Source organism: Meleagris gallopavo, chromosome 2 (assembly GCF_905368555.1).
Source record: "Meleagris gallopavo chromosome 2, MGAL_WU_HG_1.1, whole genome shotgun sequence".
Lineage (NCBI taxonomy): Eukaryota > Metazoa > Chordata > Aves > Galliformes > Phasianidae > Meleagris > Meleagris gallopavo.
In genome coordinates, this window is record NC_139405.1 from 19091998 (window position 1) to 19106611 (window position 14614).

Consider the following 14614-nt stretch of genomic DNA (forward strand, 5'->3'; position numbering starts at 1 on the left):
GAACCAGTCCCAGCATTAGCTCAATTTAAAAAGGGGGAAAAAATGAAATCCCTCCTCAGCTTAATAACTTGTTAGTTCTTGACAAGTGCAACAACACAACAATAAGCCAGTCAAAATGAGTTTTTAAAGCGAGGTTATGCCCTTCGTGTTGTGTTATCACAGTGGCAGATCAAACTGCTGACTTGGACTCTTTCTGCCAGCAGTGCTGATGCTGCCTCTATGAAGCTGCTGTCGTGGAATAGTCATGGTACCTGCTCTTGCCTATAGAAAAGCACTAAATTGAACTCGAAGTAGTGTCTTTGTGATATCTTTTCAACAAGTCATGTCCCATTCAGCCTGCTAGTTTATCTCTGTCAGGCTGGGGGCCCAAGTGGTTTGCATGAGCTGTCAGGGACAGGTATACCAACCTGCTCAGTGCTAAGGAGGTAATGCATCTTTTGGGCTTTGTATTTCTTTTCCTTTTCTTTCTTTTCTAAGTCTTTCTTCTTCTTTGCCTTTTCATTCATTTCTGCGTACTCTTGGAGTTCATTCCTGTAATAAAATAAATCTATCAATCATGTGGTAATAATAAAGGACCTGATCATGTTTTATTTTACTTTAACCCTTTTATAGTCTCTGCTATAGTCTCTGCTATTAACTATTAGCAGTATACTGCAACAGTAGAATGGAAAATCACAGTTCATTGAGTTCCACAGCAGCAGGATCTACATGGAGATAGCTGTGAAGAAATAGGATTAAAATGCCAAAACCAGTATATTAGTTCATATTGTTTAGTTATTAATTTGAAGAATATCTCAATGCTCATTTTAATAGTTTGATAAAATAAAATTTATAGATATTTTGCTTTCAGAATAATTCTCGTTTGACTTTTTTATAACTAGAATTTATTTTAATTTAGTAATGTTCCTTCAGTCTCAAAACAGAAGCTGTTCGCTTAAGTTTCGATTAATGCTTTGTGACATCTCCTTCTTACCTGCAAACTCATGACATGAAAAAGCATAGTAAACACAGGGTAAGAGTTGATATTTTCTTCTAGGCCTTTGAGCCTTTTGTAAAATTGAGTACTTATGCACAGAAAACTGATACAAGCTTCTTATGCAGCAATGTCTTTAAAAAGAGGAGTTTCCATAGCATTAAGTTTCTTGTGCAGGTCACTTCATACTCTAGTCTGATAGCAGTGGTACAGGTACACAAAAAAAGATAACTGTCTCATGAGGCAGTGTATGAAAGAAGTTTGCAAAAATAGTGTCAACTAAAGGACGTAGTCAATAGGTTATAGGACATTGTTTCATTGTAGAAGAACTAAAGAACTGTACCTAATACCAACTGGCAGAGAATGGGGAAAACTCATGATTCCAAATGAACATTTAGAAAAGAAAATGGCCATTGCTTCCACCGCAATGACTTCTTTCATAGAACGAGGTTTCTCATTAATTATGCAAACAGTGGAGAGAATTAGTGATCTCTAAGAATCAAAATTTTGTGCTACTGTGCACAGTGCACATGTATGGATTTTTGACCCAGGTAAAAAAGGTTAGTTTGATTAACATTTGTTACATTTGTTATTAAGAAATAGCTAGTTCAAATTAATTGGCATGCCAAAGACACCAAATATATTCAGTCAACCATTTACATTGTTTTAAAGTTAATTAGGTGAGTAAATTCTATTTGTTGGTTCTTTTTGAAGCATTTGAGTATATGGTAAAATAAAAGAAAAGAAAAAAAAAAGAAAAATACACCATCAGTATTTATCCATTATTTGTAATATTTAAACAGATATTAATATATCTGGATTATTCAAATGTTCCAGCAAAACATATTTAGAGAGGCCCACATTAATGGTCACACTTGTGTCAGTGGATACTAAATAAGATGCAATAGGACAAAATCCAAATCCTGTCACATGTGAATAAGTTTGCTACTATGAACAATTCTGCTAGAACATCATATTACTTCTGAAAGTGTGTCTAAGATTGTGCATCCGATCTATTCTTAATATTGGAACTATCATAACATTAAAAAGGTTCATCAACATATGTGAAAGAGTGAATTATTAAAAAGAAATTGCAGCATAGAATTGTTATTTATTTCATGCTATCTTTCAAGTTTTTATCAAGTACAGTAAGTAAAAAATTAACTATTTACACATTTTATTTCAAATGTAACAGAAAAAAATAAAATGGAAAGGAAATAAATTAAAGATCAGAAAAGATGTATAGGTCTCTTTCAAACTCTGGAAATATTTTTTGTTGCAGTTTACTCTTAAAGGCTGCTAATACAATATTTCATACAAGGTTACTTATGAAGCACACTGACGTTTAAAAATCACCATGCTATGCTTTTTCAGCAGTGTAATTTTTTTCCAACATAAGATTAAATTGCAAAATAAATGAATTACTTAGAGTGGCATGGCCCCCATTTTGCCACCCTTCTCTTGAAAATTGCTTATTAATATGAAAAAAGAAGTTGGAAAATAGCCTGTTTTACTTTATGCATAGTGTTTCGGGGCCTCAAAGCCTGCAAAGCCAGACTAGCTGCACATTTTAGATTGTGTTGGCAAGCGGGTACGATGACCTTTCTGACCTGCATCTCAAGGCTATTATTAATCGCTAAGTAACCTGGTAAAGCCAAACAAATTTGTTTCCATTGAAAGGATCTCTATCTGTGTCTGAGAATTTGTGCTGTACCAAACAAACCTCATTAACTGTGTCCATTTTTGACAAAGAACTAGGAGTTGGAGAGATTGGCGACCTTTCTTTGTCCTTAAGGTGCAGATTTCAGAGTCACTGCCTGTAGGTACATAAGCATTTTTACTTGGATACTCTTTGTTCTATATCAATCAATCAAAAATAAATGGATTAATAGAAAATGCATATAGTATCACTTAAAAAAAAAAAGCCAGTTTACTTTCAGTATCAGACCATCTGATCTGTTTTACTTATTTAATACTATTTCTTGTTTTTTTTATTACAGTCAACTATTCAGCATCAACACATTACTAGTGCTATTCATGTTCTTAGATACTTATGTACTTATTTCAAAAGAAGCCTTGTTATTTAGAATGTGTGTTACAGATCTAGTAATAATGGGATGTAAAATGTTTTCCATTGTCATTAAACTGAATTTATCGGAGTATTTTCAGGGAATATTTAATAGTCAGCATGTGATGAAATTAAAAAGAAATCAAAAATAAAAAAATAATACTAATTCGAAATCAAACAAAAAGTAAAAAATAATTGTAGAAATCCAACACAATTTGTGATCTTTTTAGAGTACTATAATTCAAATTATTAAGATACTTTCCAGATAATCATGTCTTCAATAACACTGTGCCAGAAATCTTTCCAAAGTTTGCTTGTTTTTAGCAGTTACAAATAATCTTCAGTATACATTCGCAGCCTACACATCTTGTTAGTTGTGCTACAATATTTCTATCACCCGTAATACTGCTGTGTACAGTTGTACAGAATATACAGTCAATAGTGACTGGAGGATGGGAGCTCCCAGGATGATTCTCTTCTGACAGGCAACAGAAAATAACATTGTATTTTCAAAGAATTTGATTAGGAGCAACAAAATCAAGAAATCAATAAGTGATAGGATATGAATATACTATTTCATATGTGAGCAGTTCAAGAACAACACATTATTCATTGTGCAGTGGGTTTCACTGTTACCATATAGAAAAAGGCATATAAGCATAAGTGATATTAAAGACATAAATCTAGTCTTCCAAACAGACTTAAAGTTAAATCTTAAAGGTTCGAAGAGAATAAATGCAAACTCCATTACAGTCAATAGAAAATTCCATGAAATTAAATGATCTTTGGATTAAACCGAGCTTTCTCTTTGTTCATATATAACTCAAGTTCAATCAGTGATAATAAACAATGCTTTCTTGGGACTATCTGATATTAGGAATACTAGCTAACATGCATGATCAATAACTTTATCCTTTCAGACTCTGGATGCGGTTTGTTTCAGGATGAACCTTTCATGGTTCAAGGAGGAGAATTGAATATGGAAAAATATTTTGGCTTGCATCAAATTTATTGAGAGAAAAAGGGTTCTGTAAATGCATAGCATGTTCTAGGTTAATTAGTAATCTTGTTTTGTTTTTGCAAATAATCTGTCTTTTACATGGTTCATAGTTGGAATAATTAAACTAACTTATAATTAAAAAATTGGTAATTTTTAACATAATTTTCTCATTGTCTTAAAGCATATCTAAATTTTTTATCATCTACCGTATCTTCCTACAAATTTGGCTTCCCCTGTATGCCTAATTTAACTAGAGTTTCTATCACACAGATTTTTTTCTAAAATGGAATACCATTTTAGAGGAAATATGTGTAAGTTTTCACAAATGTAGTGCTTTATCTTTTTCTCTATTACTTGAAAATTTTTCAAGTCCAAAAAATATCAGTGTTAATTAGCACAAGCTTACCATGCATTTTTTTGTTTAAAAAGTGAATATGTAGGTAATATAAAGTGCATTTTCTTTGTAATACAGAATACTCCAAGTAACTGAAATCAAGCATAGAATTATCAATGTGTGCAAAGAAAACAAATAAAAATGATCTCATGTAAGAAATCTGTAAAGTAGCTATTGATTTGTTAATGACAAAATTATTTGGCTTATATAGTTTGACAATAAAACATTTTCATATGACAAGGTAACATTGTTATTCTGATACTTCATTATGCAGTAGGCAGCAGTGCTGGTTCCAGCTATGAGATGCAAATTTAGTTGACAGTACTCCTGCTGTCTGTATAAAGGTTAAAAATACACACATAATATTGTTCCTGGCACTTTTGGAAAGGTCTTGAAGTGATGATTTCAGCAATATACAGATTTTCATAATTCTGCAGAGAACTGCAACATTTTACAAATTCACACTGACCTACATTTATTAGCTTTATCAAACAATTGCATTCTGCTTGCACTTCCACTTAAATTCTGTGATCCTTTGATGAGATAACCATAATAAAATTGTAATATTTACTAAACAAAAGAGAATCCAGGAAAATCAATAGTTGATCAATAGTACTCGGAGTATAAAGTTATTGTGATTTTAAACAGTTCAGACTCCAAATCATAAAATTCCAGGAAAATAGCAGTAGGCGATCTTAGCATAAAAGCAAAAACCTAAATCAATTTTACCTTCCTCACTATCTATCATCCTCCCTCCTCAAACAGAGAATATGGAACTGAAAATGAAATTAGTGGGACAACACTTTTGGTACACAACTGCATGCTACTTGCTTTGACATTACATTGGTGTATATGAGAATACAGTGTGACTTGCTGTGATAATATGATTTTACTTTTACCTATTATACTTGGGTAAAAAATGAGGTTTACATCGAGAGAGCAGCCCAGGATGTACAGGGAGTTTATAGAGAGTGCTATACTTTAAAGACAGAATTTTAACTGAACACACACACTACTCTTGTGTTGTGTGTCAGACAGCTTGATCATCCTCAGCCTAGTTCAGAATACTTGAATGAATCTGTTCAGATTTACTGAGCAAACAGAAAGGCTCTGTAACACCCTGCTCCTCTCTACTATGATGTGTACTGCCATATTATGTGACATGTTTGCAACTGTGCAGTCTTGCCCAGTGAAATCTGGGATTAACCAATTCTTAAAAGTATATTATTTGTTCTCAAACATGTACCAGATAGTTTTATTCACACAGCTGAAATTTAAACCACTCATTGGTAATGCAATGATAAACACTGTTCTTTCTGCTGGGAATCACAGAGGATTTCAGAGTGTATTTGCTTGAAATATAACAAAACATAAAGTGATTAAAGGTCCAGAAAGTGCTTCTGCAGTTCATCATTACTTTTCTAGGTAGACTTCAGCTAGTATAAAATTAAAATGTTTATAGCAGATTGGTTGCAGATATATGCATTAGTTTACACATGCACTGTGGCATTTTTTTTTTTTAAATAGAAGGGTAGGTGTTTGCTTCTTTGTAATGATGAAATCCCATTGTTTTCAGTAAGAGAAAACTCAATTAGTTGTCAGAGTAATTCTGGCATATGATCATTTTGTTGAAAACAAGAATCAACTCAGCTCTGTTTTACATAACATTCAATGCTGAGACCCATGAATCTTGCAAAAATAGTGTATATATATATATATTCTGTTGAGCGAGTATTTTAAAGCAGTGATTTACTACAACATAAAGATGTATACTACTTTCTAAAGTTTTCAACATCTTATAAGTTTGAAATAAAAGTTAAAAAAAAAAAGCTTAAATAATAGCTTTAACAGCCCTCAAACATCTGGAAACTGATGGATTATGCAAGAGATTCAGACAAGAAGTAATACTTGTAAGTATTTAAAGGTATTATATTTATATAGCACTGAAGAGTTCTCTGTTAAGAATGGGTGCTTATATTACTGTAATGCATGTGCTGCCTTTATATATGTATGTGCTGCCTCGTCCATTTGTTCATGTGGCCTTATGCTCAAAAGCATAATATTCAGCAATATAACCTGTGTTCACACTGCATCCTGAATGTCCTCATGACCATTCTGTAAACATGTCATTCCACTCCTTTCTGTTTTTAGAGGATCAAGGAAAAGGAGAAATCCACACTAATAGTATTCCTGGAGATCTAGTGATAGTAAACAAATGGCTGAAGGTTATTGAAGAGTGCTGAATGGAGATGTAAAGAGAAAGTCAGATTTCCATTGAATCAGTGGGTATTTTCTCACAGGTGATTATGGAAATTACCAACCTCGTACAAACAGTTTACAAACAATGTGGGCTAGTGACAATCAAATTATGATACTGATAGTCAACTATCTGGGGAGCCTTTCGACTGAAACACTTTCCAGCTTACCTGGAATTGCTCCAAAGAGGTTGAAGCAGGTAGCATTTAAGCTTGTTTTATGCGAACGAAGTAATAAAGCTCTAAAGACACCCAAAGTTTGCAGTTTAGCATGCATTTTACATATCTAAAATATAATTCGAGAAGAAAATATCAGCAAATAAGCTATCTGGTTAAAATAAAAATATGATATGCCTTTTGAAAGAAGACTTGAAATAGGAACATACTTTCCAAATTCTTAGCATTGGTGGAATTGCCATGAACTGACTACATATAGAGACAAATGTAAGAGACAGCAAACTGTAGGATATTCAATTTTTGATTCTATTATGTATGTCGTATTCACAGTGCTGTGCGGTATGGCTGAGAAAATGGAAGGGAGAATTTTAATAATGTAGATATGTTTTTAAGAAAGCATGTGGCTCAGGAAGAAACAGAGGAAAGAGTTTTCTTATAGGAATAACAAGTGTACTCGTCTAGAATTAAAATATAATCCTGAACTTGTTAAGGTTTCAGTCTAGAAGAGCTAGAGATACTGATGTTTAAAACAGATTTTAAGTTCAAAGGATACATTAACCTGGCAGAGTGGATTAGTTTTCAGAAATTCTAATTGGGATTTAGAAATTTTACAGATTCAGAGAGCAGGGTCAATGTCAATTCTGAGGAGGTATTAGGACAGTTATTAGGGCTATGAGGTCCAATAAACACCTATCACAAAACTAATTATATCAACCTGTTTGACAACTTAACAGTGATGTGTCTCTTCAAAATATGGAGGACTGTAACTGGTTTGTCATTGCAGTGCAGTGAACAGGAAACTAATAAAAATAACAAACAAAAGCAAAAACATCCAATGGATTCTGTAATTATTAATTTTAAAGAAAAAAATTGTTACACCTTAAAATCCCATTATCATCTGTGCACAGCAGAACACATTCTGCCCACCTTTCTTTAATCACACAGTGTACCAATGGAATTAGGCGACATACCAGTTCAACTGTCAAAGTCCACAGTGTGATCAATATGCTGTGTAGGAAATGAGATGAACATAGCAGTGAAGGGCATACAGTGAATGAACACTTTGTGCAGATCAGGAGATCAGGACACAGCATGTATCAGCTGATAGGAAAGAACAGACTGATGTACCCTTCTTATCCTTCCAATTTTAACTGCAGCACAGTTACTCAACAGAGTGCAATGGCTTTTGAAGTTACTCGTAACATAGCCACTTTATAATTAAAAAGGGAATGTTTTCCTTAATTCATTACACAGAATCTTCTAAGTAACGTTTCAACTCATATAGGGTTTTTCCATACACATATTTAAAAACTACTAAATTATTTAACTTTCTGGAAATATGTAAAATTAACATACTGGTCTAAAAATTTTTCCTTGTGTATACAAATCCTTAGGCTGATTCTAATTCCTACTCATTAGCAGCTTAAAATGTCATGTAGTTGAAAAACATTTCTTGCAAAAGGCATGATTTAAACACTGAAGTTTTGTTAGCTTAACTATTTTGATTTAAAGTTATAAACATACCCATTATGGATGAGGGATAAGAATATCAACAGTACTGAATTTTCCACTGATTGAGGAACTGTATCCAAGTATCCTGTTTCAACTTTATTTCTGCTCAGTTTTATGCTAATACAGCTAACTGTAACAGGTAGAAGCAAGCTATGGCAGGCATTCTTTTTTCAAGTGGGTGCTTGTCATGAAAAATCAGCCTGATTAGTCTAAATAGTGAAATTAGTAATTAGGGGTAACAAAGCTGATTTGGTCCTGAATGGATTACACAGCTCTGACACACAAATTATTCTAATGGAAGTTCAGCAGAAGTGGTCATTTCTAGCACAGTGTCAGGGCTAAGCTGCTAAGAGAGCTGTCAAGTTCTTAATTTTTCCTGCAACAAATGAATGAAAATGTCTAAAGATAGCCAGCTACCAATGAAAGTTCTCAGTGAATATAATATGAAAGTATCTGTTATTTTTTGGCAGTGCAATTTCCAGCAGACTGTGCATGCTACCATCTGCACAGTAATAACAACAGGAAAGCACACTGCTATGCTATGCAGTTGCAGCTAAGTTGTCCTGATACAAGTACACACTCTTTTAAGCTGTTACCTTTCTGCTGCAGTGCAGGACAATATATACATGTATATATTTCTTTTACCTTAATATATGGTACTTGGCAACATATAGGTTGATTTTAAATCACTAAAAACATATTATAACTTCTAAAGGTCATCAGCTAAGTTGATTTTCCTTCTCAAGGTTTTAAGCAACGATTTGACTGAAAAGCCTACTGACTGATTCACATTTTTTACTTACTTTGATATTTAAAGTCTGCATATGTTTGGTATACATTTTTCACATTAAATAAGTCTTATAATGGCAAGGCAGAGAGAGCTTTTATATATTGACCCGCTATGTAGAGCACAGCACTAATGCCAAATCTCACAACACTCTAATGATTTTCACTGTACCTGATGGCTTTCTCAAATTCCCAAATAAATTTGTGTATACAGTTTGTGTTGCCACCTGAGCATCTGTGATGTCAATTATTATAAAGTGTAAAACACTATGAAAGATAACACAGATGCAGTCATTTTAGGAGAGATCTAATATTTTTAAGTACTGAAGTACTACTCATATGCAGCACAATTCAAAGCAGTGGCTAATTAGCAATATGAAATTATCAGCTAGATCCCAATTATTCAGAAATGCTAGAATATATTGAAAATGTTATGTAATCAAGATCTCAAAAATCAGACATTTTTAGGTTATGAGACACTCAGCATCTATTATTCATGCCTAAGGAGTACATCTGATGTTTAGATTTTATTGTCTATACCTAAGCATATAATTTATTACTTGGAGTACTACATCCTTCCTTGAGTAAATAAGTCCAAAGGTGAATGGTGGTGAGGCCTCCAACCACTAAGTACAAGCAGGCTAATGAGTACTGGATCACTTTGGGCGTCATGCACCTGGAAGATCAGATTAGTCTGTTAGAAGAAGCTGTGAATGTTTTCAATAAGCTAGTAAATTGGACAATAAAAGAATAGCCTAATTGGAGAAATAAAGGTTGAAAATCTTGCTTTTGTTAAACACTCTCTTGCTGGTTTGTTTTGAAGACAGCAGGAACCGTGAAGTTCAAGGTAAAAGAACTGGGATTTAGCTTCACTGTCAAGGATAAACAGCTTAATGGATTCATGTAATTATCCCTACAAGGTGAAGAGTATGAGGAATTTGAAAGGAGGATAACAATAGGGAAATGGTTTACACAGCTTAAAAAAAGTCATGCTCCCAGTATGAGGAAGTATACTATGTCTTGTAGAGGGGTATTACGAGTAGGACTCACAGAGCTGAAGATTTTCTATGACCCTGTGACGAAAAGGTATATAAATTAATATACAAACTGACAATCCATCAGAATAAAAATGTTGGATATTTTTATTTCTTTATCAAACAGAAAACAAAAAAGTGGCTATATTAATGTACGGATTTTGGATATTAAATGAGTTTTCAGTCTACCAAAGGAGGATATAAAAAGAAACATTGGTTTGAAGAAGAAATTAAAGCAATTTAGCAGAGACATATGGGACATAAGATAATTAACTTTTGCAGTAGAATACAAATGGTATTTTCCATCATTTGGAGATATCAAATCAAACTAGACTGTGTTTAACCAAAGGTTACTGGACTAAAATAAATATTGTTATAAAATTGTTGTTGATAGATATGAAGTTGATGGATCTGAATTTAGACTAGACCATCTGATTCAGAGCAGAAGAGTTTCTGAGCATCATTAGAAGAAAAAAAAAAATCAAACTTGACCATCAGTAGAACAAGATGGACTACTTGGACAATGTAGAACAAGATTAGTTACTTAGCCATTTGTACACAGATTGCTTTAGTAAACAAAATGTGTGATTTTCTAAGGTAACAAATTCACACATTTAAATTTCGTGCTTCATTATTAAGCTGAAAGTTGCAAACCAAAAGAACCACCTTTTTTTTAGTGACAAATGTACTGCCTTAAATAAGTTCAGTAAATGGCATATAAAATGTCATTTTTCTAGTTTCATAAACATATGACATTTCTAGTTCTCCAAAATGTGCATGAAAAAATATTGATACACTTTCTCAAGAGTCCTTAGTCTTCAAGTGGTAGAGCTCTTCCCTGATAACTGAGTATAGCCTGTATATAGATGACCTGTCATGTCTCTACAATTAGATAAAACTAGAACTGCTATAATTTAATCAGTTACAAACTGAAAATTGTATTTTGAAAATCAAGTTTATTAATATGTAATCTTTAGGTAATCATATTTATGCTCCTAATTTACACAATATTTATAGTATTCTACATGTCCTTGAAATAGGGAACAGGGACACTAGACTATGAAAAAGTGGCCTAGCTGCTGGAGTTCATAAATTTTGTTCAGCTTTGGATGAGTTCAAAGAATTGCCATGTAAGAAAAGCCTTACAGAGGGAATTTATCTGATTATGGCAGTAATAATTACCCAGCTGTTTATTGCAGATAGAGAAATAATTCATGTAGGCAATAGGCCGTGGTGGCAATGACACTCCGCATTTAGTAAATATGCAAACTGTTCACTTCTAATTAACCAAGCTAGAGGATGCCCTTATTAAATGTATAAACTAAAAGTGCCTTCCTGACAAGTGATGAATTGTTACATTGCACAAACTCTTGCCACAGAATTACTGGAGTGAACTTGGGGCTTAACTTCATTAAGAGATCTTGTGGGATAGTTAAATGAGGATGGACAGCATAACAAGACCTACCTGACAGTCGATGATATGTTAGAGCTTAATGAAACTGTACCTCTTCCCCTTTTCTACTTATTTTACAGCAAAGACACTGCTTCAGTCAAAACATAAAACCATGAAGCCTGTCTTTGTAGGACAATATGAAATTCTAGGATTAGTAGATCTATAGAAAATGTTTTATAAAATTTCAGTAATTTTAAGACACCTAGTTCAAAATAAATGCAGTTCAATGACTGAATGTCAGTACCTAAAATTTCTTTCTACAAACTCAGATTAAAAACTTTGCTTTGGATATAGGTGAAATAAAGCTTAATATTTAACCTCTTAATCCAAATAGTGAGTTTACAGCTATACAAAAATACATGAGAAAAAACAGCCTTCGTATTTTTAAAGAGTACAGTCGAACCAATTACTTACATTACCTAGATTATTCAGGTTTATCTGAAGAAGTTGTTCTATATTACACAGAACTGGCTAAAATACCACTTGCTCAAGAGAGATTTATATAGAATAAGACACGCCTGAGGTGTATCTATCTGCAATCAGAAATTATTTTCCTATGCAGTTAAAACAAGATATTGCTTGTTTTATAGCTTTAGCCAGTTCAATTTCATGACCAAACTAAAAAGAAAAAACTTAATCTAAAAAGCCTTGGTTGGCAAAATGCATTATTGAAAGCCTATAGGAATATAAGCACATATGTTGTATAAAATCATATGCGTATGTGCAACTGTGTTAATATCCATAAAGGTAGGCAAAGGGAAGACCTGAAAATGGGCTAACTTTTCATGGATTTTTTTAATGCTCTGAAACTGCGCTGAAAGATAGATTTATGGACAACACACTTAAGAAGGAACAGCAATAACAATATACATGACTGTAGATAATCTAACTAGATTTAACACTTTAAAATGATTCTCTTAAAGCTTTTCTCTGGTCTAATTCCCACTTAAGTTAGTGCACACATCTTGATATCGTTCACAGGAAACTAGATCAAATCACAAAGAACAACTTCAGTGATTCTAGTTCCATGTTTCTTATCACATCTAGCAGTTACAACTAAAATTCTCTAGAAAAGGCATAGATGGCTCAAGTTACAGAAACTATCACTCAAAATTAATATTCAAATGAAAGAAAGCATATTTGGCACTCATCTCTGTTTCTATGGCTCCCAGAGAAAGCTGACAGGATATGTTTACATTCAGAAAATTCTAATTACAGGCAAATAACTTAAAAACTATAATCTGTTTCCTTTAGATATCTTCGAAGACAAGAAAAAGAAGATGGGTTAAAGATAAATTAGATAATTAAGCATAAAGTGAAAGACAACATTACAAAAATGAGTTTTTTATTGTTTTAAGAACTCGAAGGAGCTGTCTGAAAGGCTTTGGCACTAATTGAAAATAGACTACAGAATCAATTGCTTCTGCAGTCAATGAGGAGGAACATTTTAATTGAATTATAAGACAATATATGCATTCTTCAAAATACTTTGACACTTGAGAAAATAGCCAGCACCTGGACTTATCTTTATCAGAAAGGATCAGACAGATGGAGGCTGAACAAGTTCTCTTCATATTAGTATGACAACAGATGATTTATTTCAAGCCCTCTTTGTGGAAAACAGCAATACCTCAAAAGTTTTAAGAAGCAAAGTGTTTCTCATGTTAAAAGTAAGTAAAACTCAGAAATGCTCCGGTAACCAAGATAACCCAATACTCTTATTTTTTTTCCATGCTACGAGATCAAGCATATTTGCAGAACATTGGATTAGACAACCAGCAACATACAACAGTACCATATTTCACTGTTCAATAAGATTATGAAATAATTAGACTGCATAAAGGATTTGTAAATATATGTATTACCAACTAAGTGATTTTTATCATTTAGCATTATCTGTTTCCTTGGCATTATCTGAAGAAGCTTTAATGATTACTGTGATTCTAAATCTGCTGATAGAACATCTAGTCTAACTTAGATGAAAGTCAAACACAAGGGCCACACTCAAGGGTCACTTTCACTACAAGAGCCAACAAGAAAAGAGAAAAAAATTGGTGTGAATCTTCTCAGTGTGTGAAATTCATGAGTTAACAATGCTTACATACATTATGATACTTGCTAAAACTAGACTCTGGTCTTAGTCTGCTATATGTGAGTCGGTGCTTATTCCATAGCAAAGACTAAACTACCTGCCTTGATTATAAAGGAACTCCATACACCAGTACTTTGCCAACGCTTTGCTAGTTTCCTGATAGTGCTATCTTACTGAGTCGTATACGTAGGAAAAAACTAAATGGTGCCATTCATCAGCAAAAGGAGCACTACATCCCAAAATCTTATCTCCAGTTGCACACCTGACATACAGCAAAGTTGCTTTACTGTAGTTTAAAGGCCAGTGTGCAGATAACCTTAGACAGAGAACTGTAAGTTAATCAAGCAGTTGGACAACTGATGTTATCCATAAATTATTTTGATACAATGGCACTAGCATGCTAATTTTTGTGATGTCCATTTTCTTATCATTGATTGGAAACAGCTTCACATAAAACAAAATTCTAACATATCATATGGACTTACAGTCTATGCTAATTGCTTTTGGCATATTTCCCTTTGTAACAATTTTGCCAAGTCTCAGAAATGCTAAAGCTTTAAGAATGCTTCAAAACAAAGTATTTTTCCTCAACATGAAATATAGTAATTTTAATGAGAAATAATCGAATTAATTTTAATACATTTATGTATGCAACCATCCAATTAATCTATATTCAGGCAGAATACAGTATGCATCGGCATTTATTCAAATACAAATAGCTGCAACATATGAAGAATATTTACAAAAATCAACATAGCAAAATTCTATTTAAAAAAATATTTAAGACTATGTTTCCTACTTGGTTGGTTTAGAAGTTCCTAAAACCAGGCTCTATTCAGTGGTGTCTAGTGCCAGGACAAGAGACAGTGG

General features: G+C 33.1%; 1 protein-coding gene across 9 annotated transcripts in view; it reads right to left on the bottom strand.

Moving 5' to 3' along the window:
- Positions 1 to 14614, bottom strand: part of SPATA17 (spermatogenesis associated 17) — a 180665-nt gene that overhangs the window by 143169 nt on the left and 22882 nt on the right. For all 9 annotated transcript variants that reach the window (XR_014881915.1, XR_014881910.1, XR_014881914.1 and 6 more), the window contains one exon: positions 408 to 531. Coding sequence is in view for 2 of the 9 variants with exons in the window: in XM_031552359.2 (XP_031408219.2) it covers positions 408 to 531 (124 nt within the window). In the remaining 7 variants the exon portion in view is untranslated. The remainder of the gene's footprint in view (positions 1 to 407; positions 532 to 14614) is intronic.